Source organism: Cynocephalus volans, chromosome 12 (assembly GCF_027409185.1).
Source record: "Cynocephalus volans isolate mCynVol1 chromosome 12, mCynVol1.pri, whole genome shotgun sequence".
In the NCBI taxonomy this organism is placed as follows: Eukaryota; Metazoa; Chordata; class Mammalia; order Dermoptera; family Cynocephalidae; genus Cynocephalus; species Cynocephalus volans.
The window spans coordinates 7,553,996-7,579,199 of record NC_084471.1 but is presented as its reverse complement, the minus strand read 5'-3'; the positions used below and the strand labels follow the sequence as shown (position 1 = coordinate 7,579,199).

Genomic DNA, 25,204 nt, shown 5'->3' with positions numbered 1-25,204 from the left:
AAAGGACTTAGGCAGTAAGGAGCAGCTGGATGATTGCCAGTGGGAAACGAGGAGAAGAGCACTTGGGGCAGGGGAAGCAGTGGACCTGGAATCTAGCTAAGTTGGAAACAAAATCAAAAGCAACCACAGAAGAAAGTATTGGGCACGAGGCAGGGGCTCAAGCCTTCTCCTCCAGAGAAGCCGCATGGTGTAGAGACATGAACAGACATTAGGGCAAGCACTGGCACTCATCCTGCCAGGCTCTGTGGCCCTGGGGCAGCCACGAAATTGCCCCACAGTGAGATGGCACTGGAGGTTCGGTGATGTCTGAGGACCCTCTCTGCTTCAGACACCATCCCAAAAAGGTGACGAGGCAGGCCTGGTTTGCCTCACTGCACCTCTACCCAGAGATTCTGACTGATTGTCTTCAGAGTCTTACTTTAAGTTGTTTTTCAAGGTCGGTTGCCTCCAATCCATTACTTTCAGCCCAGGTCTGGACACAGATGACACCTCTAGCCCTGGTCCTCTCCTTCCCACCACAAATCCCCACTGGAAGCCAATCCAACAGCCCTGCCCAGTCACACTGGCCCCTCTGTCCACTGACCGCCTGCCCACTCTCCACCAGTAGGCCTTCTCGGTGGCCACCTGTTCTCAGAGGCTTCTCTGACCCCTCTCTCTGCAGCCTGCAGGTTCCTAGGCCCTAGACTGAGCTCAGTTCTCTCTGTCTTGAACACCCATTGGCTGAGCCCCTTGGCCCTGCTCCTCAGGGCCTGCACCAACCACCCAGCATGCTACGCCCAGGCATGTGCAGATTTGGGCACCAAAGCCCCAATCCAGGCTGACCAGCAAGGAGGTCCCTCTTATCTTTAGAATTCAATTTCCACATCTGAAAATAGAAGAGGGCAAACCATTGGGTAGTTATGGTCCCTTTAAACACTGAGAGGCAGCCATGGGAGGTGGTCATAATTTGAACTCAGACCATGTGAGTTCCAGTCCTGCCACTACCCTACGTGACCCTGGGCACATTATTTGCCTAGTAACTTCTGACCCACATCTGTAACATAGGAGTAGCTAGTGCAAAGGATTGTTCAAAGGATAGAGCAAAAGATGGTTTAAATTAGTACCCACCTCAGAGTTTAAGAAATTAAACGAGGCAATATTAGGATAATCATATATCTCAGTTTGCCTGGGACAGTCCCAGTTTATACAAGCTACCCTGGCACAATTACTAATAGTGCCTCCTTTCACTTTCAAAAAGTGTACTGGTTTGGATGTAAAATGATATAGTCCTCTTAGTTAAGACAGGTAAAGCGCTGGTAACAGTGCCTGGCAAAGCATACATAGCTATTCAATTGTTAAAATAAAAATTCTTGATTGTGGTGGCACAGAAACCCATGCACACACTGTGCTGTCAATTTTCTGCTCTTGAGATTGTACTCTAGTGATGTAAGATGTTACCATTGGGGGAAACTGGGTAAAGGGTACATGGGACCTCTCTTTACTATTTTTGCCACCTTTTATGGACCTACAATTATTTTAAAATAAAAGGTTTTAAAAAATCCTATTGTTTTGTCTCTAGTTACACTTAGGTATTTACCCTTGCAAGCTTATGGATAATGTGAACAGACCCCCAAAATACTTACTGCATGGACTTAATAAGCAAAATAACTAAGCCTAATTTAACCAGAGGTCATCTTTGTACAATTCAGTCATCCAGAGTATACTTACATACTCGGAAATAAGCGAAAACAGCTCCCATGCGGAAAACAGCTGTCCCAAGGCGCATGCACTTTATCAACAAGCCCAGAGTCCCTCAGTCTCTTAGCTGGTATATGTATGTGAAAGCATGCCTGCTGATCTTCAGAGCAAGACCCACTAGAAGACAGTGCTATATAACAGCTAACAACAGCAGAATCGAAGAAAAGTGCTTACTTTCAGCACAGACGTCTGGGGACATTCGGCATCAGGACAAACATTAACAAATGTTTTCTGGCCCTGAGAGGGGTGGCTGTCTCCATAACTGAGTTCACAACAAAAATTGCAAATTGTAGGAAAAAAGAGGCCAAGCCAATTCATGCCATTCCTTTCCATGAAGAGAGAAGGGAAGTGTGAAACATTTTAGAAAGTTTCCACCACAAAATGTTGTTTGAACTCTTGGTGCTTAAAGAGGCACACTTGGTACCTGCAACTGCAAGTGCTGCCACTTGAGAAGGCATCTCTGCTGCACCTTAGGGCCTCTCTATGGAGAGGGGGTCCCAGAACTTTCCCTATTGTCTGCTCTCTCCACTAGCTGAGGGTCAGGAGCCCAGGCCCTGGGGCCAGATTGGCAGAGCATAGGTCCTATGATGCCACAGACTACCTTGTGCAAGTTCCTTAACCTCTCAGTGCCTCCGTTCCTTAATCTGAAAAATGGGGTACTGTAAGGATGCAATGAGGGCCTGGCACATAGTAAGCACACGATAAATGCAGCTCTTGCTGTCATCATCATCATCATTTTATGCAAAGGGCTATGCTCTGGAAGCCGAGATTTCCTATTTCTGGCCCCCACCTCAGACTCTGGCTGGAGCCAGCATCACTCCTGATTAAGTCTTGAGCTTTGTGAATACGTGGCCACGAGTCCCATGAGGAAAGCCTGTGAGAGAGGGCAATGTGGTTTCCTACATGTACTTACACACGCATTTAAACACGCTCAGAAGAACATTAACCGGAAGGTGAAATGCACTCGGGTGAACTCTCAGCGCCCTTGCTGGGAGAACATTAGCCTATGTGTCTGCACTGCCTGGGCTGCCCTGAGGCCTGTTCTGGTACATAAACCCCCAGGCAAAGAGCAGCACAGCAGGGCTTCTGTTCTGGGTGGCCTGGTTTCTCCCAGGAGGGGCTCTTATAGATAGAGCCTTGGGATCCCTCTCGCCTGGCCCCAGCCCGGCACAGAGTACATCATCCACTAGCATACTCTGGCCAAGATCTGGCTGTAAAACCCAAGGACGCTGTGAACTGGGCGCTGTTCCAGCACTCCATGCTGCCCATGCCTGATGGCTCACCATCGTGCCACACTTCCATTCCATCCATGCCCTGCCCACACCCACTGTCCTCTCCCTGTCCTTCCTCCCTCTATCCTTTCCAAAGGCCCAAGTCGGCACTGGGACTCAGAGATGTGGTGAACACGGTCCCTGCCCACAGGGAGCTCCCAAGCTGCAGGGACACAGGCGCTATGAGGTAGAAACCTGCTTTCTGGAGCTTGCAGCCAACAACAATGGGGGGCAGGGGACAGAGGCAGCCACCACAGCACAGGGGAGGCAGAGCCCAACAATCCTCCCTGGGTTCTCAGCTCAGGACGGGCTGTCCAGCATATGGGATGCTCTCATTGAGGACTAAGTGGTGGGAGCACAGTCAGTAGATAGGGGTGGGGGGTACCCCAGGCCTGGGGAGGAGTGTGAGCAGACAGGGCTCTGGCACCCTCCCCGTGTCTTGATTCCCAATTGCCTGTGCCCAGGAGAAGGACCCTGGCACACTGCTCAAATCTCCACAGGAAGGAGAGTGGCGGGCCACCCTGGAGGGCAGCCCTAAAGCTGGATAGGTAGCAGGCGTTCATGAGCTTGACTCAGATGAACAAGGGAGGCTGGCCATCTTGATGGGCCCCAGGCATTGGTATGTGCTACCCTGCACACAGATGAACCCAGTGTGAGGGCCACCAGCTTGCTAGTTCGTCACTCGTTCTCGAGGACAAGGTCTGACTCCTGATTTTCTCCCCTCCCCTCTCAGCTGAAGCACAGGCCCTCAAGCAGCACCTGGCATGCATCAGCAGAGCCTCGCTCAGAGAGCACCCAGGTCCTGACTCTGCTGCTGGCTTGCTGTGGGGCCCTGGGCGAGTTCCTGCCCCTCAGGGCCTTAGTTTCCTTACCTGTGATAAATAACAATAATAAGAGCCCACATATATTGAAATTGTCTTTTAATATCTTTGCACTTATGAAATAGGTGCTATGATTATGTCCATTTTACTGACGAAGCAGAGAGGTTGACTTGCTCAAGGTCACCCAGATAGCAGTAGAGCTGGGCTTCTAGCCCAAGCAGCCAGGCCCCAGGATCTGTGCTCTTTATTATGGCGTAACAAAGAGACAGCAGGGAAACAAGAGTGCTGGTTTCCACGGTGCCAAAGGGCCCATTTGTGCTGGGCCTTGCCACACATAGCCCCTGAAGCCCTCTTGTAAACCTGTGTTGCTTCCTACAATTGTGGGAACAACGTGACGTTTTCTCTCACTCTAGTGCTTTCCACCACTGCTGAGGCAGGACAACAATTGGTTCAGAGCACAGCCCTGCAGGACAGCTTCCTGTGTAGAGGGGCACAGGCATCTCAAACCCACAGCCCATCAGCAACCAGTGGTGGTGCTGGATCGGTGTGAGTAAGAGTAGCCACCCCTCACCAGGCCAACGAGGAGACTGTTATCGTTAATGTGTCTGCTATTCAGATGAGAAAACCAAAGCCAAAGAAGCCCCAGAGTACTTTTTCTCAGCTCATTATTATACAGTAATTCTTAGGATCCTTATTTAGTATTCAAACCCCTTTCTAGACTGAAAGCTTCACAGGGGACCATGTCTGGGATTCTAGGGACTAGCTGAACACTTGGCACATGAATGAATGAATGAATGAATGGATAAATTAAACAGTGAACTGCAATCACATAGCTAGTAAGACCCAGGCCTTTCAGAGCCCTTTCTACTCCCTAATCAATTCTGGTCATACTGAAAGAAAGAATTCTTTGTTGAGAGAAAAGGGAAAAGCCCATCCAGGAGGCAGCACCTTCTTGAAGCATAAATATGACATAAGTTAGAGACAAAAAGAGCAAGTGTGGGAGAGGGAGAGAGCTTGAAGGTGCTTGCTCTTCGGCGGTCCAGGCGCATGGCCATGTCAGGGACAGCAGAGGCTGACTGAGCCTGGACTGAGCCCTGGGGCTGTGTGCCAGAGGAGGGGCTGTCAGTGCTCGCTGGGCCAGGGACTGAATGGAAGGAGAGTGGGCTATCACAGTGCCACAACTGGCACTGGGAGTGCTGGACAGGAGGAGACTGGCTAGGTCCCAAAGGCTCTGGGTCCTCTCCCACCCAGTTCAGGGACAGAGGAACAGCCTATGTGTGTCCCCAAATCAAGCCTGAGTTCTAAAGACCTGAAGAAGCTGCCTACATCAGTCACCAGCCCTAGGGCCGGTGTTGCACTTGACGGCTTCAAATCATTTTCCCCAAATGGGTCTCTCTCTCTCCAGGGAGGGATTACTGGTCCATTTTGCAATTGAAGAGACCCAAAGAGGCAGGAGTGACTGTACAGAGGTTACATGGAGAGCTAGAGCTGAGAACTTCATACTCCTGATCGCTGCCTGGGTCAGATCCACATGCCTCAGGCCAGGGTTTGTGCTGGTGTCTGGGCAGCAGGGTTACTCAGAAGGGCTGAGCCCCATGGTTTTGTTTCTCAGCCAGGAGCCTCGACTGACCCTGGCCAACCCCTCTCATGCATCCGGCTCCATCTAATCAAAGCCAGTCTGCATGCTTTTCCCCCTATTCAGGGGGGAGGCTCCAAAGAGCTAGACAGGCATTAGGAAGAGTCAGGTGACAAGAGGAATCTAATTTGCCAAATGGCTCTGGATCCATTGGCCCTTTCAGGAGCCACAGGAATCAGATGTCACTTACGTGCAAAACAAGCTCAATCTTAGCAACCTCCAACATGCTGATTTTGAGCTATAACGATCATTACTGTGGTTGACACTAATGGTGGGCAACTGTCACAATAACAGACTAAGGTTCAGAGAGGCAGGCAACCTGCCCAGTCACCCAGGTCCCTCTCTCCCCCAAAGAGTATCAATGAGTGGTCAGCCCACACCCTGTCCTCTTTAGACTTTCCATTCAGCCTTGGGAATGCTGCTGCTTGTCTTTTGGGAGGCATAAGAAGTTAACCATTATTTTTTAGATTGGTTTCATTGCCCAGATTTAAAAATTTGGAGATTGCATACAAAAATCCCAACCAGAGAAGAAACTTCTTTAATCCACGTGCTGGTTAATGCAGATAGGTGTGGAGAATCCCAAATCTGTATTCTGGTTAAGTCTAGATTCCTGGCTCCACTTAAAAATCAGGATCTGGCCACCCGGGGCCTTTGGGTGGGGTGAGCCACATATGCCCAAGGTAGGTCCTGCCCAACACTAGCCACTGCATAATTCATTTGATGCCCAGCCCCTGGAAGTATCTGTGTTCCCACAGAAAGTCTCCACTCTGCCCTCCAGCACCATTTTCCCACCTCTGCTTAACCAGCTCTGCCATGGCTGCCCTCTATATGAAATCCAAACTCCTGCTCACAGCCCACCAGACCCAACTGACCTGGCCTCTCCAGCCCCCCTCATCCTGGGCTCCTCTCCCCTTTGCTCACTGTGCTCCACCATCCTGCCCTCTGTTCTGCTTGTCACACGTGCCTTGCCCATTCCCACCTCAGGGCCTTTGTGCACGTCCTGCCTGGTGCACTCCCTCCCATACTTCCATGTAGCTCTTTCTCATCATTTGGTTTCAGCTCAGATGGGGCTTCCTCACAGAGGCCTTCAGCTCCAGCCACTCTCTATGCCACTACACCATTTCCTTCCTTAAGAGTTTTATCACCTTCTGAGAAGTGAGCCCCACAGCTAGTGAGTCTGGGCTCAAATCCTGACTCTCCCACTTGCCCAACTTGACTGGGTGTGAGCTCCCTCACCTATCCACGGATCGCAATTCAGCCCCTTGCCAGGCTGCCAAGGGTGGAATGAGGTGGTCTGCAGGCGGTGCACAGGCTTGCATCCAGCTCAGACGAAGCGCATGGCCCCGTGTCATCACCTCTCCTGACCCCACTCCTCCTCAGTACAGCAAGTGCTTACAGGCCAAACAGGGATCGTACTGACCGCCCTTCCTGCCCACCCTCCTTTCCACCAGGGGCCTCACGGCTTCACCTGGAGCGCTGTTGGGGAAAAAGCACTCTTCAAAGAAACAGAGCACATAAGTCCTTGAAGAGACTCGGGCCACCCCAGCCTCAGGGAGTTTACTACTTGTTCGGAGCAGATGCCCTGTGAAATCCCCTCTCCTGGATGAAAGCAGGACTCCCTCCCCCCACACTCACTCCCTTCTCCCCATAAATCTGCTTCTTATACAACTCTGTTTGGGCTCAGAGTCCTCATTTATGCGGTTTGCCTCCATCTTGGGCAGCTTGACCCCATGGCGCAAAGCTGGGAGGTCTCACAAGGAGCAAATGAGCTCCTGACTGCCTGGGAGCCACCTGTGTGGCGTCTGGACAATATGACTGGAGCAAGCGCCCAGCAGCCAGGGAGCTCAGTCTTTATGTCCTTCTGGGGACACTGCAGTGCTTGGGATTAGCAGGCCCATCTTGTCTTTGAGGAAACTGCCAAAACAAACACTAAGAATTCTAAGGAGTCCATTAAGTGTTTCTGCTTTATTATCTGAGTTCTGTAGCTTTTAAATGTTTTTGCCTTTACTTTCTCAGAAACTGTTTTCTAATAAAAACCATGCCTGGGGCCTCTAGAGTCCCACTGTACAGCATTCTGTTAGTGGCACTGGATGCCAGGTAGTCCCTACCCAGGGTCTTGTTCCACCCTCTCAACACAGTGTCCCCTGTTCTGTGGCAGGTCTGGTCAGCACAGGCCATACTCACCATTGGAGCGGTGGATGCAGGTATGCTGGTTGTCACTGAGGAAAAAGCCACTATGGCACTGACACTCGTAGCTGCCCATGGCATTGACACAGATCTGCTGGCAGCCACCATTGTTGTCCTGACACTCGTCCACATCTACAAGAAGAGGAAGAGAAAGGGAGAGGAAAAAATCACACCTGGAGCTAGATGTGGGAGTGATGGGTTGGTGGGACACGGATGCAATCAATCTCCTCAGACTGCAATGAAGGGGCTCCATGGCACTGCACCACGGTGGTACTCCACAGAGGCACTCCAGGGACATACTCCATGGTGGTACTCCACAGAGGCACTCCATGGACACACTCCATGGTGGTACTCCGCAGAAATACTCCATGACACTACACCGTAGTGGTACTCTATAGTGGTACTCAATGGAGGTACTACATGGTGGTACTCTATGGTGGCACTCCACAGTGCTACACTACAGTGGTACTTTACAGTGGTATGCCGTGGAAATACTCCATGGTGGTACTCCGTGGTGCTACTCCACAACAGAACTCCCCAGAGTGACTCCACAGTAATAGCCTGTTACAGTGGCTATACTAGCTGACCCTGACTGAGTGCATCCTGTACGCCCAGCACTGTTCTAAGCATCTTACCTATATTACCTCCTTTAATCCTCATAGCAACCCTGTAAGTCAGATACAGGTATTAGCCCATTTTATAGATGATGAAACTGAGATCAGACAGGCAAAGTCACTTGTCCAAGGTCCCACATATAATAAGTGGCAGAGGCAGGATCCCAAACCTGGGCTCTCCCTGATGCTGCTAGAATCCCCCTCTCTAGGAACACAGTGCAGCCTGCACCATCTCCCCGCAACACAAGGAGCCTTGCCACCCTCACCCACTATTCTCTTTCTTCAGTCATACCTCAGGTTTACAACTGGCAGCTCAAGACCTTGGAGCTAGGGAGAGGCTGGAGGACAGGGCAGCCTGCTACCCCCTGTGCCCCGCAAATTGATTTCAAAAGCCCAGAGAATGAGGAGGTTTTTAAAAGGCCCTGACCCTGGCTGCCAAGACTGCGGCGGAAGGCTGCCAAGCGGTCTTTCCCACTCTCCAGGAGAGACAGACCTCAGGGCTGACACTCATTTTGACCAGAGGCCACTGGCACAAAGGGTGGTGTTGGCTGAAAAGAGTCTTTATGGAGTTCTGGTCTTGAACAGAACAGCATGTTTCAATTACCAAAGTCATAACCCCCCACTCTGTCAGTTTGTTTAATGAAAGAAGGGCTTCTTAAACCTTAATGTTCCATGTCTGTATTGTCATTTTAATAGGCAAATATAGAAAACCACAAAAGCAAAGTGAGCTACTGGCTGCTTCTAGCCAATCCCCAGCCCCCAACACACACACACACACACACACACACACACACACACACACACACACACACACACACACACACACACACACACTCTCTCTCTCTCACACACACACACACACACACACACACACTCTCTCTCTCTCTCTCTCTCTCTCTCTCTCTCTCTCTCTCTCTCGGCATTGAGCTTTTTATACAGTTATTTTCAACAGACTTCTTTTACTATTGGGACCAAAAGGATGTGAAAAGGTAAAGAGTCAGGCAGAGTGACCTGCACTGAACTGTGAGAGGACTCAGCTCTGGAACAATTTCAGCTGGGTCCTATTTAAGCTCACGGACAACAGACCACTTTACCACCCAAGAGACCTCGCAGCTGCCTTTGAGGCTGATGGTGAGGCGGGTCATTTATTTTCTGGCAAGCTCAAATGTCAACCGTGTGGCAGCCAGAGGAGGGAGGCAGAGCTCTGAACTCTAAAAGCCACCAACAGTTATAGCAAAAAAGGGAAAGGTGGCTCTTGCTGAGAGGAGCCACAGGAGCACACCACGAGCCTGAGATTTGACCCAGGGAAGCCTGGGAAGGACAGAGAGGGGTTATTCTGAATACCTTTCTCCAGTCAACAAAGTCTTGCTGATGGCTCCCTAAAGGGCCAGTGCCAATATCACCTTTACTGAGGACAGTCCCAAAGTATTGCGAGTGGCTCCCTCCCCTCCATACCTCAGTGTGCCTGCCTTCTGCGTCTGTCTGCACTGGACTATGACCAGCTCCAAGCCAGGCACCATATCCTGCTCATCCAATTAGCCACACAAAGCTAACATCTCTTGAGTATTTATTATGTGTCAGTTGCGAGGCCTCACTAGGTCCTCAAAGCAACCTGCGTGTAATAGGTCATATTACTGACTCCATTTTATAGATGAGAACACTAAGGCATGAGAGAGCTGAAGTAACTTGAGCAACATCACATAGTGGGTCAGAGCAAAGGCAGGACTCAAACCCTCTGTCCAGCTCCAGAGCATGTGCCTATGGCCCTCCTGCCAAACTGGCTGTGCCACCAAGTGTGTCCAGACCAATGTTAGGAAGAACCAGCTACTCCTAACATGCGCTCGAGTCCGAGTGTTCACATGAGCACATGCTCATGAACCCTAGATGCAGCTTGCCATGAGAAGCATTAACAATGACCTAGCATCCGTGTGGTTAGTTCCATCTCTGGCCCAACACCACCTGTAGAGGTGTCTATGCCCATGTTCTCGCACACACAAAACCACGAGATTGAAACACAGACAGCTGTTCCAGGACTCAGGCCAGCCCCCTCTCAAGTCACAGTCACTGCCTTCTTTGCTCTGTACTCTGGCATCCCCAGCCCTAAGAAGGGTTTAGCTGTAAAGCAAATGAAACAGATATAGACCCTCAAATGCTGAAATCATGGTGCAGAAATGCTACTCCATCCCCGCCATGAATAAGATCTCCAGTGCCACCCATCTGCAGCCATCTGGCCTGGCCCAGCTCTTTACCTCACTGAAAGCTAGGAACTAAAGGGCGGTTGACGTAACCATCTACAAACCCTCAATGACCTGGCAGCGTGGCTGGGCCTTGGGACAGGGCTGTTTACACTAACAGGGAACAATGACTCGCCAACACTGATGAATAATTTGAAACAAATGCAAGGCCATGTAAACATTTCTTTTCCCCACTCTCAAATGATAAAGCCCTAAGATTAAGCAGGCGGGAAGAGAGGGCTGACCCTCTGCACCCTTTTTCCACTGTGGTCCAAACACAGGCCTCAACCCCCGCCCTAAGTAGGGCAGGAAATCATGGCTGCAGAACTCCTTTGGGCCGCCTGAGGCCATTATCAACTTCTTCAAGGGTAGGGGTAAGGGCCTGAGGCCCCTCTCATACCCGCTTCCACCCTTGTGTCTCCAGGCCTCCAAATGAGACCCACAGTGAGGTATGAAGAGTGACCAATTGAAGCAGTTGGGCCCATGAGATGGCTGCCCACAGGCTCAGGATAGACAGAATTCATCTGTAGGACGTCTCCAGGCCTGGCATGGCATCCTGGGAAATAGCCCCTCGGTCCTCTCTGAGGGGTGGGGCGAGCCCAGCATTCTGCTCCATGGTCCTGCAGCACTTAGAAACACATTGCATTATGAGAGGTGCCCTCATGGCAAGAAGGGAGCCTACACTTGGGAGTCAAGCTCCCTGAGTTCTGTGCCTGCCCTGCACTGCAGCCTGTGGGCGGTCCCAGGCCTTGTCCACAAGAAGTGCCAGAGCTTCAGGGACTGCAAACTATGATCTCCAGGAAGTCTTCTTGGAGTGCTTGTGGCACGTGCAAGCCTGTTCCTTCTCTGCCCCATGGAACCAACTGGTTTTGCCCTAACGGGCCTGTGCAGCTGGTCCCTGTGTGGGAATCCCACCGCACCCCGTGCCCACCCACAGAGGTGAACATCAAGGCTGGCTGGGCGGGGCTGGCAGCCTTATTGTCATAAATAACAGCACTCACTGCCGGCAAAGTCCCAGCTCAGGTGCTCAGGCACTATCTTAATAAATCCACATGACAGCTCCACATAGGGGACATTATTCATATCCTCCCTGATACTCAGATGAGAAAACTGAGGCCCAGAGAGGGGACGAGAATTGCTCAAAGCTATAGAAGAGGCAGAAGGGGGAGTTAAAGCCCAATGAGTCCAGCTCTTAACCCTGCTCTTCCATGACTTGATTTATAAGGAGGACACTTCAAGCCCAATCATGGCAGTAAGAATAAGCTACCTAGGTATTCATGTTTACAAACCTTCCTTGACTCTGTACACCCATCTCTCCAAACCCAGTGCAAAAGCCCCTTCCTCTGTGAAGTCCTCCTGGTGCCCAGGAGAATTCACTCCTCCCCTGCCTTCCACATCAGGCCTGCCTTTGTTTGCTAAGTAATTCCTCTGCCCTGGACCACAGGGCTTGGCTGTCCTGTCCCTGCTCTGGATGAAGACAGAGCTGCTCCTTGCAGAGGGTTGGGCCACGAGTGGGTATGCTTATGTATCAGCAGGATGGCACTTTTTGTGCTTGCACATGCCTGTGCCAGGGACTCACTACCCCCCAAGGAGGCCAGTCCACTGGAGCAGAGTACGGTCCTGGTTCTTCCCGGGCACACAGAGAGGGCTCACTCGGGGTTCTCCACAGACTTTCCACCTCCCCACCACTCTCCAGTAGTCCCACCACTTCTACAGTTGTGAACCCATCCCACTTGTTCACACTTGCCTGCATGTGCACACGCACAGCCTCCCCTTGCTTGTCCAGAATGAAGTTCTTCTTGCCCTTCTGAATCCACCTGAAATGTCTTTGTTCATTCATTTACTACAAACACCAAGCACCAGAGTATGTGCTATATACTCTGTGAGCTGCCAGGGACACCAAAGTGAGCATGGATGGTTAAGTCCCTCCCCTCACCAAGCTGCCAGTGCACTGGACCACAGCACAGAGATGGGAGGCTTCCTGGAGGAGATGATGTGGTAGCTGGGCTGAGGAGAGCAGGGAGATTTGTGACCTGAGGCTGGAGGAGGAGGAAGTGTTCAGAAATGTTGTGCTAAGAGAGTCAGGGCTTGGGTGTGGAGGCAAGTGCTCAGCAAGGCTCCAGCTACTCTGTGTCTCCCCCGCCTCCCCAAGAGGACCTCACAATGCTCTCAAAAACCCTGGCCCTGCATCTGGGTCCTCCCACCAGTCCGGCTGGCAAGGAGTACAGTTCTTGGGAAAGGCATCTGTGCAGCCTGACAAGCAGAGTGTCACCAACCACTGAGGCCTTGGGCTGGGGTTGAGCCTGTGTGCAGTGAGAGCCCTGACTGGGCCTGTTTCCAACCTGGGATCCAGGACCCCTGAGTAGATTCCAGGTGGGGTAGGGGGAACTCTCTGCCTCTGAATTCTGCTGAAAGCTCACGGTCCTTCATCTTTATTTATTACCACAGCTGAGGGAGCTCCTCAGCATGGGGACTTTATTACAAAGCAGGGAGGATGTTCCATGGGTTCTGGGGCACTCTAGGAAGCTCCTCTCAGGAAACACTTTCAATTGGTAACCAAATGGAAGGATGTAGAGTGGAGAGAGGAGTCTGAAGGCCCTAGCTCTGTGAGGGGCTAGCTTGGGCCTTCCATGGGCTGCCTGGACCAGCCTGAGAGCACTCTGCAAGGCATCAGCCTGCAGCCTCCTTGGGTGAATGTGCTTTCTCCTTCAATGCACAAATGCATCTGTGATTGTGCCACCAGAACTGATGGAGTCCCTAATTCTTCTGGGCCAGGGGTGGAGGAAAGCTGCTCCCAGTGTGCAGTGAGCACTCCATGTTCAGCCAGCAGTGGTGAGAGGGCAGGAGGTGGGAGGAAGGGAAGGAGACAAGGGTGCCAAGGAAGGCTGATCACCTGGAGGGCAAAAGAGGGGCCTCACTCTGGCTCAGTGTCTGGCCCTAACCCCACTCAGCCACCCAGGCCTGAACCATCTTGTCCTCTAAGCCCCTTCCCTTCTGACACTCTCCCACCCAAGCAGTCACCAAGGTTGTTGACCTTTCCTCCCTATCTTGCCCATCTGTCTCCCCCTCTTCCATGGCACATCTTGGAACTCACTTCCCCCTACAGGTGTGGCCTGCACACTTCTGGATCTCCTGGCCTCCAGCCCTGTCTTTCAACCCGTTCTGCGTGGGCACTGGCCTCTGTGACAACTCTCGTAGGAAAAGGACATGGCATCTTGCACCAAAGATCAAGTCCTGACAGGGTCTCTGGGGTCAGGTCCCCGTCCTCTCACTCTGCAGCACCTGCTTGAGCACAGGTCTGAATGCTGGGATGGGGAGCAGACAGCCATCAACTACGACTCTTGCCCATCTCTGCTCTGTGTGCTCCCTCCTCACAGGTGCAGGCCGCACCCACCCCAGGCCCTGCCTCCCACCAGCCACTGAAGGGTCATGTCTGGGATGGGGCCCATGCACTGTGAGGGTCATGGTATTTTTCCAGCAAGAAGGGTTTCCAGAGGTGACACCAGCAGGATGTAAGTTGATCTACATCCAAAAGGCCTCTGCAGGCAGCACTGTGGTTTGCCCATGAGGTCAGCTTTTTGGCCCAAGGTGCTGGTGTTTGTTTTTATTAATAGCTGGCTGTTTGTCCTACGTTGGACCAAGAATCTAAGTTTGCAGTTATTTATAATAACTAAAAATTACCTCTGGATCTAGCTTTGGTTGCTTTGTGTTTTCCATGGACATTTCATGATTTGAAAAAGAGGAGACCCTGTGTTCTGCTCGGACCCCACCCATGTTTTCATGGCTGCCAAGAGCCTACTGTGTGTCAGGCCCTGTGCTGGTTCTGGTGTCCCAGCTCCCCACGAGGGGCTGGAAACAGAGGCAGGGCACCCAGCCCATCTTAGGAACCAAACTTGACTTCCAACACTGAGAGCTCCCACCTGGCCCCAAGGGCTGAGGCCCAGCCCTCCCCTGGCTCCTTTCAGAAGAGTGGCTTAGGCAGAAAAGCCTCCTGGCTATCAAGCGGCTCTTGCAAAATTGCATTTGATGAGTTAAGTGTAAATAAATGAGAACCAGATGGATTAGATTTTGGGTAATATACACATGGGTCTTAGAGCTTTGGGGCCTGAGTTCTGCCAGATCCAGAACACTCCCTGAGCTGTCAAGAGCTGCTGGCACAGGCAGGCAGGAGGTACAACTGGGGTCTCCCAGGACCATCTGCTTCCTGATGTGGGCATCAGCTGAGGCCTTCTCTGGGGCTCCTGATTCTCCAGCAAGTTGGCTCTGCGCTGAAGACACATGTTCGACCACTGCAGCCCCTTGGGCTAGGCCTGACTCTAGGCTCAGGGCTAGGAGATGAGGCACGTGAGTGGTGGGGTCACCTTTCCAGATCAGCAAGCCCAGTGCTCACATGCAGACCCGCTGAGCCAGCCCAGCAGAGGCCGGGGCTGTTGAAGCCTGCTGGACTCCAGGGTCTGCTCACTGTGCCTCCCTCTGAGCCCTGCCTTCCAACCCCTGCTGTTATCCTGCAGTCCCCCACTGCCCTATATCTCTAAGGACTAAGAGTTTGCTATTTAGCTCAGACTGCTGACGGCTTCTTATGATAATCTATGTGATATTGCCCTGTGACCACTATTTATGGGACCTAGCTCTTGCCCTGCAAGTCATACCAGATGGGGTACAAGATTCAGTGAGTAACTTGTTCTGTGACCTTAGGCAGGTCACTTAGTCATTTTGGGCCTTAGTTTCCTTCTCTGTAAAACAGGGACAATAGAATCTGAGGTGTTTTGAGGATTAAAAGAAATAGTGGAGGTAAAGCACTTAGCAGAGTGCCTGGGACACACAAACCACCAAACAATGTTAGCAGCTGGTGAACAAGGATGCTGCCCCTTCCAAATTGGAAAAGCAACAACAAACCACACCAGCAGGGAGCGACTCAGCCCTGCCTCAGCCTTCTGGTGAAGCAGCTTCAGTCCCTTAAACTGCTTCCCTCCTGACTTAGCATCTGGCCTGCTCACTACCTGGGTCACCCTTGTCTGGGAGGCCCCAGCTTGTCATGGTGCTTAAAGTTGGCCCAGACCAGAACTGAACACAGACTTTTTCCAGGTTTACGCTCTGTTCTGGAAGATTTCACCCTGTCTGATGGCATCACCAGCTACCTATTTGCCAATGCTTCCTGAACCTCTAGGCCTGCCTGCTCTGCTGCCCTCCAAACTTAGACCTCAACAGCTGACCCAGCGTCTGCACTTGGATGTCCAACAGGCATGATAAACCTAACAAGGCCCAGGCTGAACTCCTAACTGCACCTCCCACGAATGCAGAACACAACAAAGCCCGGTTCTGCCCTCAGCCTTCCCCATCTCAGCAAATGGCCACACAACCTGCAGTCGCTTCAGCCAGACACCTGGCAGTCATTCTTGATACTGCTTTCCCCAGCCTCGCATCCATCCCTCGGCAGGTCTAGTCCTGTCATCTCTGCCTGCAAAATGAACTCCAAGGACAAGCATATCTCCTCACCTGTGCCGCCAGGATGGCTGGGCCAACCACCCTCCCCTCTGGCCTGGGTTACTGCACTCTCCTCCCCAGCGGCCTCCTCCCTGCTTCCACTCTTGCCCCCACTGCCCTGCTATCATTCTCTGCATGGTGACCTTGGAAAGGGTCCCATCTCGGGGCCTTTGCATTTGTTCCTCTGTCTGGAATGTTCTTCCCTCATCTTGCCACAGCTGGCTCCATCCCCTTCAGACTGCAGCTCACATGTCTCTTTCCCAGAGACACTCTCCTTGGCCACTAACTGAAGCAGCAGAGAAGCCACTCCATCATGTCTCCCTGCCCTGTTTCCTTCACAGCATGCTCCATCCACCTGGTATCTCTGTGATTGTTTCCCTCCGTTTCTCCCAAGACAATACAGAGTCCTTGAGAACTGGAACCATGTCTGTCGTGAGCATCACTGTATCCCAGGGATTTTAATAGTGCATGGGGCATATAATATATGTCTGTGGACTGAGTAACTGACTGAGCACTACAAAAATGTGGCCGGGGAATAGAGCCTCTAGGCCTGTCCCATCAGGGATGAGCTGCCTTCGGTGCTGTCTCCTACAAAGTGTGGGCTGCAGAGGGGCTTCCCATGAGGCCCTGCAGTACCAGGATCCAGTCAAGAAAGGAGCTCTAGATGAGTGATCGGAATGTGTGTTGGCCGCCAGTGGGTCCTGAGGGGTTGGGGGCTGAGGCCATCAGTACAACAAGAGGCGAGAGAGAAGGCTGGTCAGAGAAGAGCTGCCTGCCTTAGCCCTGCCTCGGAGTGAGCCCCATCATGGGGGTGAGCACATCCTGCCTGTGGGAGATCCTGATGCAAGAGAACCAGATGCCCTCACAGTCACTGCCAGCCTGTGGCTTTGGTGCTCAGTGCCATTTATAACGTCTGCTCAGTGAATGAATGGACCCACACAGGGGGTCTCGGTAAGTGAGCACAGCTCAGCATGTTCTGCTTTGTTGGCATCTTCACTGATACGAGGACCAAAGTATTCTACTGAAGAAAACCCACTCTAACTGGGCAGTGTTTCAGGAAGTGGGTGGAGAGAGGAGGAGTGTGGAGACAGAGTGGAATCCCTTCCTGCATGACACTTCATTAGCCTTTGCCTAAGCCACCGATGGCAAGACCAGCAATTCCTTTACCCTCTAAAGAATGGGCAGCAGATGAGGCTGCAGGAGACTGAAAGGAACCCCTGTTCCTTGAGCCCCTGCTCTGTGGCAGGCACTCTCTTTACAGTATTTCATTTCACCTCAGCCCAGGGCGGTCGTAGTGTAACCAGGAGCTTCAAGCAGTGAACAGCCTGCCCACAACCCCCAGCACGTGAGTGACACAGCCAGGATGGGGAGTGGATGCTTTCATCCCCACCCTTAGGCCTCTGACAGTGCAGCAAATGTGAATGTGATCCTGGTTGGACATCTGTGGGAGGCAGTGGAGTTTTTAAAAATTTCCTTTGATGGGTATAAGAATGGAGGACTGGAAAGAGGGAAGGTGGAAAACCAAACAAACAAATCACGGAACCAAAGTGAGAAGCTCCAAGAAAGAAAGGGGAAATGCTCTGACAGGATTCTTAGTGAACAGCCTCAGAACTAAAACAGGCCCAGCTGGATGTGATTATCTCCACCGGCCTGTGGGCGTGGGCGGCAGGGGAAGTCCTGCTCCTTGCAAAAAAGTCCCCCGAACCAAGGAGAGGCCCAGGAGCTCCCCATCACACCCCAGTTGACACAGGTCCTTTGGCCTGTCCACCCTGCCTGACTCTAGCCAAATGGATTGATTTATTCCCAGCATAAATTTCCCAGCCTCAGTATTGTCTGGAATTCTGAACCTTCGAGCACTAATTCTTCCGAATGAAACTCGGCATTTTCTTCCACTTCCCAAAGCTACTGAGTGTAAAACCCAGGCCCTTCCACTTGCCAGTGAGTGCTGTGAGACTGCTTGTTCTTTCCTCCTCCTTGCCAGGGCCCCTCGCTTGCACCCCAGTCCCCACCCGAGAGGTCTCCAGTAGTGTGAGGGCCCTCAGCACATCCTAGGCCTGTGGCCACAGCCTTATCCAGGCTGCTCTGCCTACTGCCCTATGTCCTGTGATGGCTCCTTAACTGGGCTCAACATGTGTTGGTTTGTTCCTTCCTGCACTCAGCAGTCCCTCACTGTCAGGCTCTGGGGTGGGTCATTTGGTGGAAACCATGACTAAGTAATTGTTTTGTTTCATCAGAGACGACACACTGGAGAAAGCGCCAGACAGAGGGCTGTAAGAGAGCAGAGGTGGAGGGCTGAGCACAGGCACCAGGGAGCTTCATGGAAAAGGGGGCCCTTGAACTTGGCTGAAGCAGCAGAGAAACAGCCATGCCTCTCCAGGGCCAACCCCATTCTTCCAGTCTAAGTTTGTGGCCATTTCCTTTCCATGGCATTCTTCCCCTCAAGAACCTAGCATGGCTCCCTATCGCTTGTCCAATAAAAACTGGTCTATTATTTAAGATCTTGAACTTACAAGGAATTTTGAAAAACAGTGAAAAAAATGTTTCAACGATCCTACACTCTAGATACAACCATGGTTATAAGCATCTATTTTGTTTCTGTCTCTTTTCATGTGCTAATTTCCTCCTAATCACAAGTCATCCTGTAGATGGTATTTACCTCCTCTTTCACTGAAAGTTGAGTTAAAGTGTTTTCCATGCCGTGACTTAGTCCTGACCACCCCTCTTACTTGCTTATTTCTCCAATAAGCAAGTGACCTTCTATCCAAGGCCCTTGGTACAGTTGTTTCTATTCCGTCCCTGTTAATAAACTCCCTGCCTGTGAAGGACACATCTGGTCAGCCACAGTTCTTTCCATTTTAGGGATTATTTCCTTCACATAGATTCCCAGAGGTGGGATTCCTGGGTTGAAGACCGTGAGCTTTTCACTTCCCATCACTCCCTGCTGGACCCCTGTTAATTTGCACAAAATTTACTGATTTTCCTGCCCCAGAGTGTTTGCAAACGCGGTGGCCTCGTGCTAATGCCCACGTCCTCCCCCAGAGAACCTCAGTGATGAGCTGCACATCTGTTCATTCATTCACTCAACAAGGGCACAAGGCGCCACACTGGTGCAGGGACAAGCAGTGAGGCAGAGGCCAAGGCCTGCCCTCAGGGAGCTGCGGGGAGCCTCTCTCTAAGCCAGGCGAGGACCAGGGCAGGGAAGGTGTGTTTGGTGGTGAGATGTGGTGGGTCACATGTGTATGTGTGGTTTGCATGTGTGTGCCTGTGCGTGTGTGTATGAAGAGGCTGGAGTAGCAGGTGGGGTCTGACAGTAGGGCTCTGGTGGCTGTGGCAGGAAGGGCTGGGAGCTAGGCTCAAGTCTGTGGAGTACCCGATGTGCAACCACTGGTGATCCGCTGACATTCCTACACTTGTGGGTATCAACTTCAAGGTCTCAGACCCAGGGAGTATTTGGCCCGCTTGGCTCATCGGACAGAGACACCACCATCTACCCACGAGCCCACTCTCCTACCTGGCCAAAACTTTTTAACCTCTAAGCTTTGCACATACTGCTACCACATCCTAAAATGTCCTTCCCTCACTCTATCTCTGCTCCCACCTGGGGACCATGTACTCATTCCAGGCGGGACAAGTCGCCCACCCTGTACCATCTCTCTGCACACACCCTAGTATCAATTACACAAAGGACGCCATATTGGAACTATTTTTCCACACGGCTTGGGAGCTTCCTGAGGGCAAGAGCCACATCTAACTAGTATAAGAACCTCTGATCTGGCAGATATGGGCACTCAGGGGGCATGTGCTGACAGAGAGCACATGTTTGCCATGTTATAAATCGTTTCTCCTGGGTATTTGTGCTGTCCCAACCAGACGGTCCAAGCAGCAGCAGCTCTTACGTGGCGCCCACTGTCTGCCAGCTCCCCACATTCTGGGCTTTGATTACATTCCCACATCTTGACTACATGATTATGTATCAACAGTGAAAAAAGTTCTGATAGAATATTGGGGAGAAAGAAGCATACAAACATCAATGCGATGATTATAACCAGATAAAATTATGTCTATACCAGACAATACTGGACACAGACATCAAGACAGGAAAATTGTTGATCTGTTGGGGTGGCAAGATAATGGAGGAATTATTTTCTGTCTTTTCTCTTGATTTCTCTGAGTGTTTTTGTGTAAATCATTACATGTGTGGAAGATGGGTAAGTAAACAGACATTTGCAATTTGGTATGATTCTGGCTGGTCTGAGTGCAGGGTGGGAAGGGCAAGGGGAGCAGAGAGTTGGGAGGAAATCATTCTACACAGGAGGCCAGGGAAGAGGTGCAGGAGGAAGAGCTGGAGTACTCGAGACAGGCAAGAGGAGAAGGTTCTCTAGGCAAGGGAACAGTATGTGCAGAGGCCTGGAGGATGTAGGTGCTCAGAAACAGGTTTAATATTTAGTTTGTTAGGAGCACAGGGAGAGAAGGAAAGGCTGGAGTGGCAGATAGGGGCCAGATCACAAGGGGCCAATTGCCAGCCAGGTCAAGGAAGCCAGATTCCCCCAATGGCAACAGGGGCCCCATGAAAATCCCACTCAGAGGGGCCTCCACCAACTGCTGGTCCCAAATGACTCCACTAGCGTCTGACCCCTTGGTGGCCAGCAGATGAGCTGGGGGGTGGAGTGGGGATGTCAGCCTGTGGGATCCTCTCCCCACTGTTAAGGTAGCACCTGGGAGGCTGCTAAAGACCCCAGACCAAGCAGCTGGGCAGCTGCCATAACTGCCCACTTCTTACAAATAAAGAGTGCCAGCAGGGTGCACGGTGTCTCTGTCAGTGGTCTATTTCTAGCTGCATGTGGTTGGAACAAGGTGGGTGACAGGGAGGGGTACCAGCAAGCCAGTGCACAGGGCTGGCTAATGGCCACTATAAACAGCATGGGCCTGTCCTGCTGGTGCTGGGGGAGGAGGGTTGCTGCAGCATTTACCCAGACACAGACAGGCCCAGCAAATGTACAGGGTGACCCTAAACACTGCCCAGGGCCCAGGCTGCTCTAAGATAAGCAAGACTGTCAGCAGAGAAAGTGCTGGAATGGAAACTCTGGGACACCCTAATTTGTTGCTAATGCCCGCTTTAGGTACATGGCTCAGGGTCTGGTTTGGGGCACATGTTTTGATGGTAGGGTCTTTTTAAAGAGCTTTCACAAGACACATTTTTGTTTATTTCTCAGAGTTCTGACCAAGCTCTTGGCATAGGGATTACAAATAGGAACAGATGAAGGCAAGTGTCTGCTTACCCGTCCTGTCTTCCACAGAGGGGTGTTTTTCTTTGCTGTTTATGGACTTGGTATTCTATGCCCTGGGTCAGAGCAGGACTTCTTCCCCAAGTCACCAAATCGAGACCTATCCAAAGGTGGGGCTAGCACCAGGAGGAGTGACAACAGAGTTCAGCTCAAAGGAGAACATATTTGACCATTAACAAAGACTCCTACTGATGGGAAAGGTGGCCTCATCTGGGATCGATCCCTGACCTGAACAGACAACCGAAGGGAGAGTGAGGAAGAGTAAGGAGGTGAATGCCCTGATGCCTCCTGTGTGCCTGCCACCATGTTTTCACACAGACCACCTCACTCTATTCCTAGAGTCTCTCCTGGAAACATCACGCCTTTTTCCAGGTAAGAAAAGTGAGAGCAGAGAGCTGGCCCCAAACCACCAGCTAGGGAGGGAGCCAGGAGTCAAGGCCCAATGCGTGTGATTCCCAAGACCATGCTCTCCCTGCATCCAGAAACAGACTAGAAGGAGCTGGGAATGGAGATGTGTACTGGGGAGTCCTGAGCCATCAGACGGCCACCAGAGGCTGCCAGGAAATTTTCCCAGCAGACCTACCCAGCTTCAAGTGTACACTCACCACTGTGAAGCTGTGCTCCTCCTGAGGGTCAGGACCAAATATTCTGCTTCCTTCCCTGTCCACCCACCCATTCCTCCATCACACACACATGAGCCTGCTCTGGCCTGGCCTGTGTAGGCCCTGGATGAAGAGCTAAATCAATCTGGAGCTCAGCACTCTTGCAGTTCCCAAAGAAGTCAGGAAGATCCACCCCAGGATGCCCAGTGTCAGTCCTGGGAGTTCAGTGCCGAGCAGAAGGAAGTCTGGGGTACGGTGTGTAGCTCAGGGAGGTTTGCTTGAGGGCTGAAGCCTAGCAGAGTCCTGAGTGACAAGCGTGGGTCAGCCATACAAAGCATTAGTTGAGAGGCTGGGGAAGGGCGACTCCAGTGGAAGGACACTAGAGAAGGGAAGGGTGGGTGGTTAGGGGACGAAAGCTGTTTGGCATGCTGGAGATCTCAGTTCTGAGAAATAAGGAAGGAAAGGTAGATGGCAACTGTGTCTTGCTGAGATGAGGAGGACACAGCAAAGAGCTTGGCCACTGTCCTGAGGCCCAATCATATGAATGCCATGCTGCCATGTCACAAGATGCTGGAGGGAGAAGGGCTCTTACACAGCAGCCCAGCCAGGGGATCCAAACTGTGCTCCTGGAGCTCCAGGGACCTGGCAGGGGTGGAGACGGGCCGTGTGATGAGCAGGGTTCTGATCCCAGCCAGTCTTGCCTCCCACTTCAGCCACAGCAGCATGACTACCGCATGATTCTGCTTGAAATAAAGGGTTCTGCTGCTATACATAAGACCTCACAAAAATCTGAAAACCACTGGTTGAATCCCATCTCTTTATTTCACATAAGATGAGAAACTGAGGCAGAGGGGCAAGGCGTTTCCCAAGGTCCCCCAATGAGTCAGGGGCCGAAAGAGCCTGACTCTTGGCCCACTGCTTGCTCTTTCACAACAGCTCCCGCCTGGCCCCCTCTGTAAGAAGCACCCTATTGTCCCCCCACCCCCAAATCCCCAAGCTGGCCATGGCAAGAGGCTGTGAAAGGCTACTCCACTCCACAAACAAATCTGGGTCTAAATCAATCTGCTTCCCTACACCCCGTTCCAGGATCTCCCCTTGCTTGTAGTGATTTGGGGAAAGAAGGAAGCCCATTTGTAAAGATGCACAACTCTGTCCAGTGTGTTTCTTTTTCTTAGGCCAAAGAATTTCCATCAGATTAGCAGTTGTAGGAAGCCAAGAGGAGAAGCAGACCTGAATCTGATTTGTGCTTTGACATCAAATCCCTCCAACCATGTTTGGATCACCTTACTGTGGGCCAAGAATGGGGAAAAGGTGGGGGGTGGGAGGTGGCATAAAGAGAAGAGGAAGAAACCTCTTGAGTTTATCTTAGAAAATATTGGTGTTTATGGAATGAGTATATGACTGCCCGAAGCTGTTTAGTTTTACATTAAAATGATCAGCATTTTTTTCTCAGCAAGAAATGCATTTGAGCTGTTGAAGTATAAAGACAAATAAACAGAGGCAACTCGAGCCTTCATTAGGGGTTCAAGAGAGCAACACATTGTCTCCAGCTGTCCTCTAGCATGAGAGAGGGGTGCCTTCAAAAGGGCCGCAGCAGCGCAGGCCCTTTCATCCTGCCAGAGAGGAGGCGGCATGATGAAGTGCGGAAAGAGCTGCAACCACTGCCAACATGGAGCATCTGGGACGTCCACGGGTGACTTTCTCCCCCAGGTGCAGCTGGACTCTGGCCTCTTTGGGAGTCTCCCAGGTGCCCCTCCTGCTCCTCCTCTTCTCCTTCCACTTGGCAGCCTTGAGAGTCACCTGCACATCCATCTACTCATCTGATCCTCATCAATAGAGACCATTCCTATTTTGCAGAAACCAAAACTGAGACTGAGAAATGAGGTGATGGGTCCCAGGTTACAAAATAAGTACATGGCAGAGCTGGGATTGGAAGCCCTGTTGTCACAAGACCCCATGTCAATGGATGACGAGTGTAAGAGCCAATGCAGGAGGAAGGGAGGGCTTGCTCAGCAGCACCTCCTGCAGCAGGAGCACCGCATGGGAACAGGAGGAGCGGGTCTCAGCCAAAGGGCTTCACATGCAGCCCAGGGGCCAGGCTCGTCCCCTACATCTTTGCCAGCTCAAAAACACATCCAATTTCTTTAAAAAGTGTTCTGACTTTGCACAGTAGGCATAATTGATAACTAGATGATTCACATCTGTTGAGCCCTTGTTATGCATCAGGCTCTACAGTATGTGCTTACAAAGCTCATGTCATTCGGTCTCTGTATCTTCCCTGTCAGATAGATGCTGCTATCAGCCCCACGTTACAGAAGATACACAGGCCCAGAGAAACTAAGTTACTTGCTCAAGGTTGCAGAGCAAGTGATGGATCCCAGGTTTAGAGCAAGGCTGATTCCCTAGGCTTCTTGAGATCAGGGAAGATGTCATCCATCTCCCAATTGCAGGCTCCTAGCTGAGGGCATGACACAAGGCAGGTGCTCATGAATTCTTTATGAAATGAATGAATGTTACGATCTCAGCTTTCAAAGCCATCTAGAAGCTGACAGCTCTCACAGTTTCCCCCAGGCTTGAGTGCTCCACAGACTTCTGAACTTGTACACTATTTCCATTTTACTCGGCTGTTTATCATCCCCAACACAATCATCTCAAACAGAATTTAGCCAAACACTCTCCATCCCAACTCAGGTCTTCCCCATCGCAGCCGTAGCAGCATAGCCACAGAGGAACTCCAGACAAAAACCTAGCAGCTGGTTTTGATACTCTTTTTCCCTTACCTCTTACATCTAATCCATTAACAATTCCCATTGGCTGTTTTCAAAATATATTCTGAGTTCAAACATCACCTCTATCATTGTCACCCTGAACTGAGCCACCAACATCTGCAGTGGTCTCTCTGCCAAAGCCACTCTGCCCCTTATTTCCTGTAACACATTCTTTACTTAGGAGCCACAAAGAATTTTTATTAAAATGTCAATCAGAACATGTCAATCTCTGGTTAAAATGTCTCATGGCTTCTCAGTGAACTTAAGAGTAAAATTCAAACCCCTTTCTAGTGCAGAGAAGGCCCTACATGGCCTGGCCCCTGCCTGCCTCCTTAACTCATCTCCGGTCCCTCTCCCTTACTCCCAACCCTGCAGCCACACTGACCTGTCCCCAAACTCACCTGGTTTGTCCCCATCTCAGGCCCACTGCACTAGTCCCCCTTCTGCCTGGATGGAGGACCTTCCCTAGATCTTCAGATGGCACTTCCTCCTCCTCCTCTGAGGTCCCTTCCCATGTCTCCTCCCCTTGCATCTGGGCAGAACTTTGTAACCACCTTCCCTGGTA

The 25,204-nt window shown here is 51.4% G+C and overlaps 1 protein-coding gene across 1 annotated transcript in view; it reads right to left on the bottom strand.

The window, feature by feature from the left end:
- SCUBE1 (signal peptide, CUB domain and EGF like domain containing 1) overlaps positions 1-25,204 on the bottom strand; it is a 135,870-nt gene that overhangs the window by 85,148 nt on the left and 25,518 nt on the right. Inside the window, exon 4 of the mRNA XM_063115609.1 lies at positions 7,650-7,784. Coding sequence (XP_062971679.1) covers positions 7,650-7,784 — 135 coding nt within the window. The remainder of the gene's footprint in view (positions 1-7,649; positions 7,785-25,204) is intronic.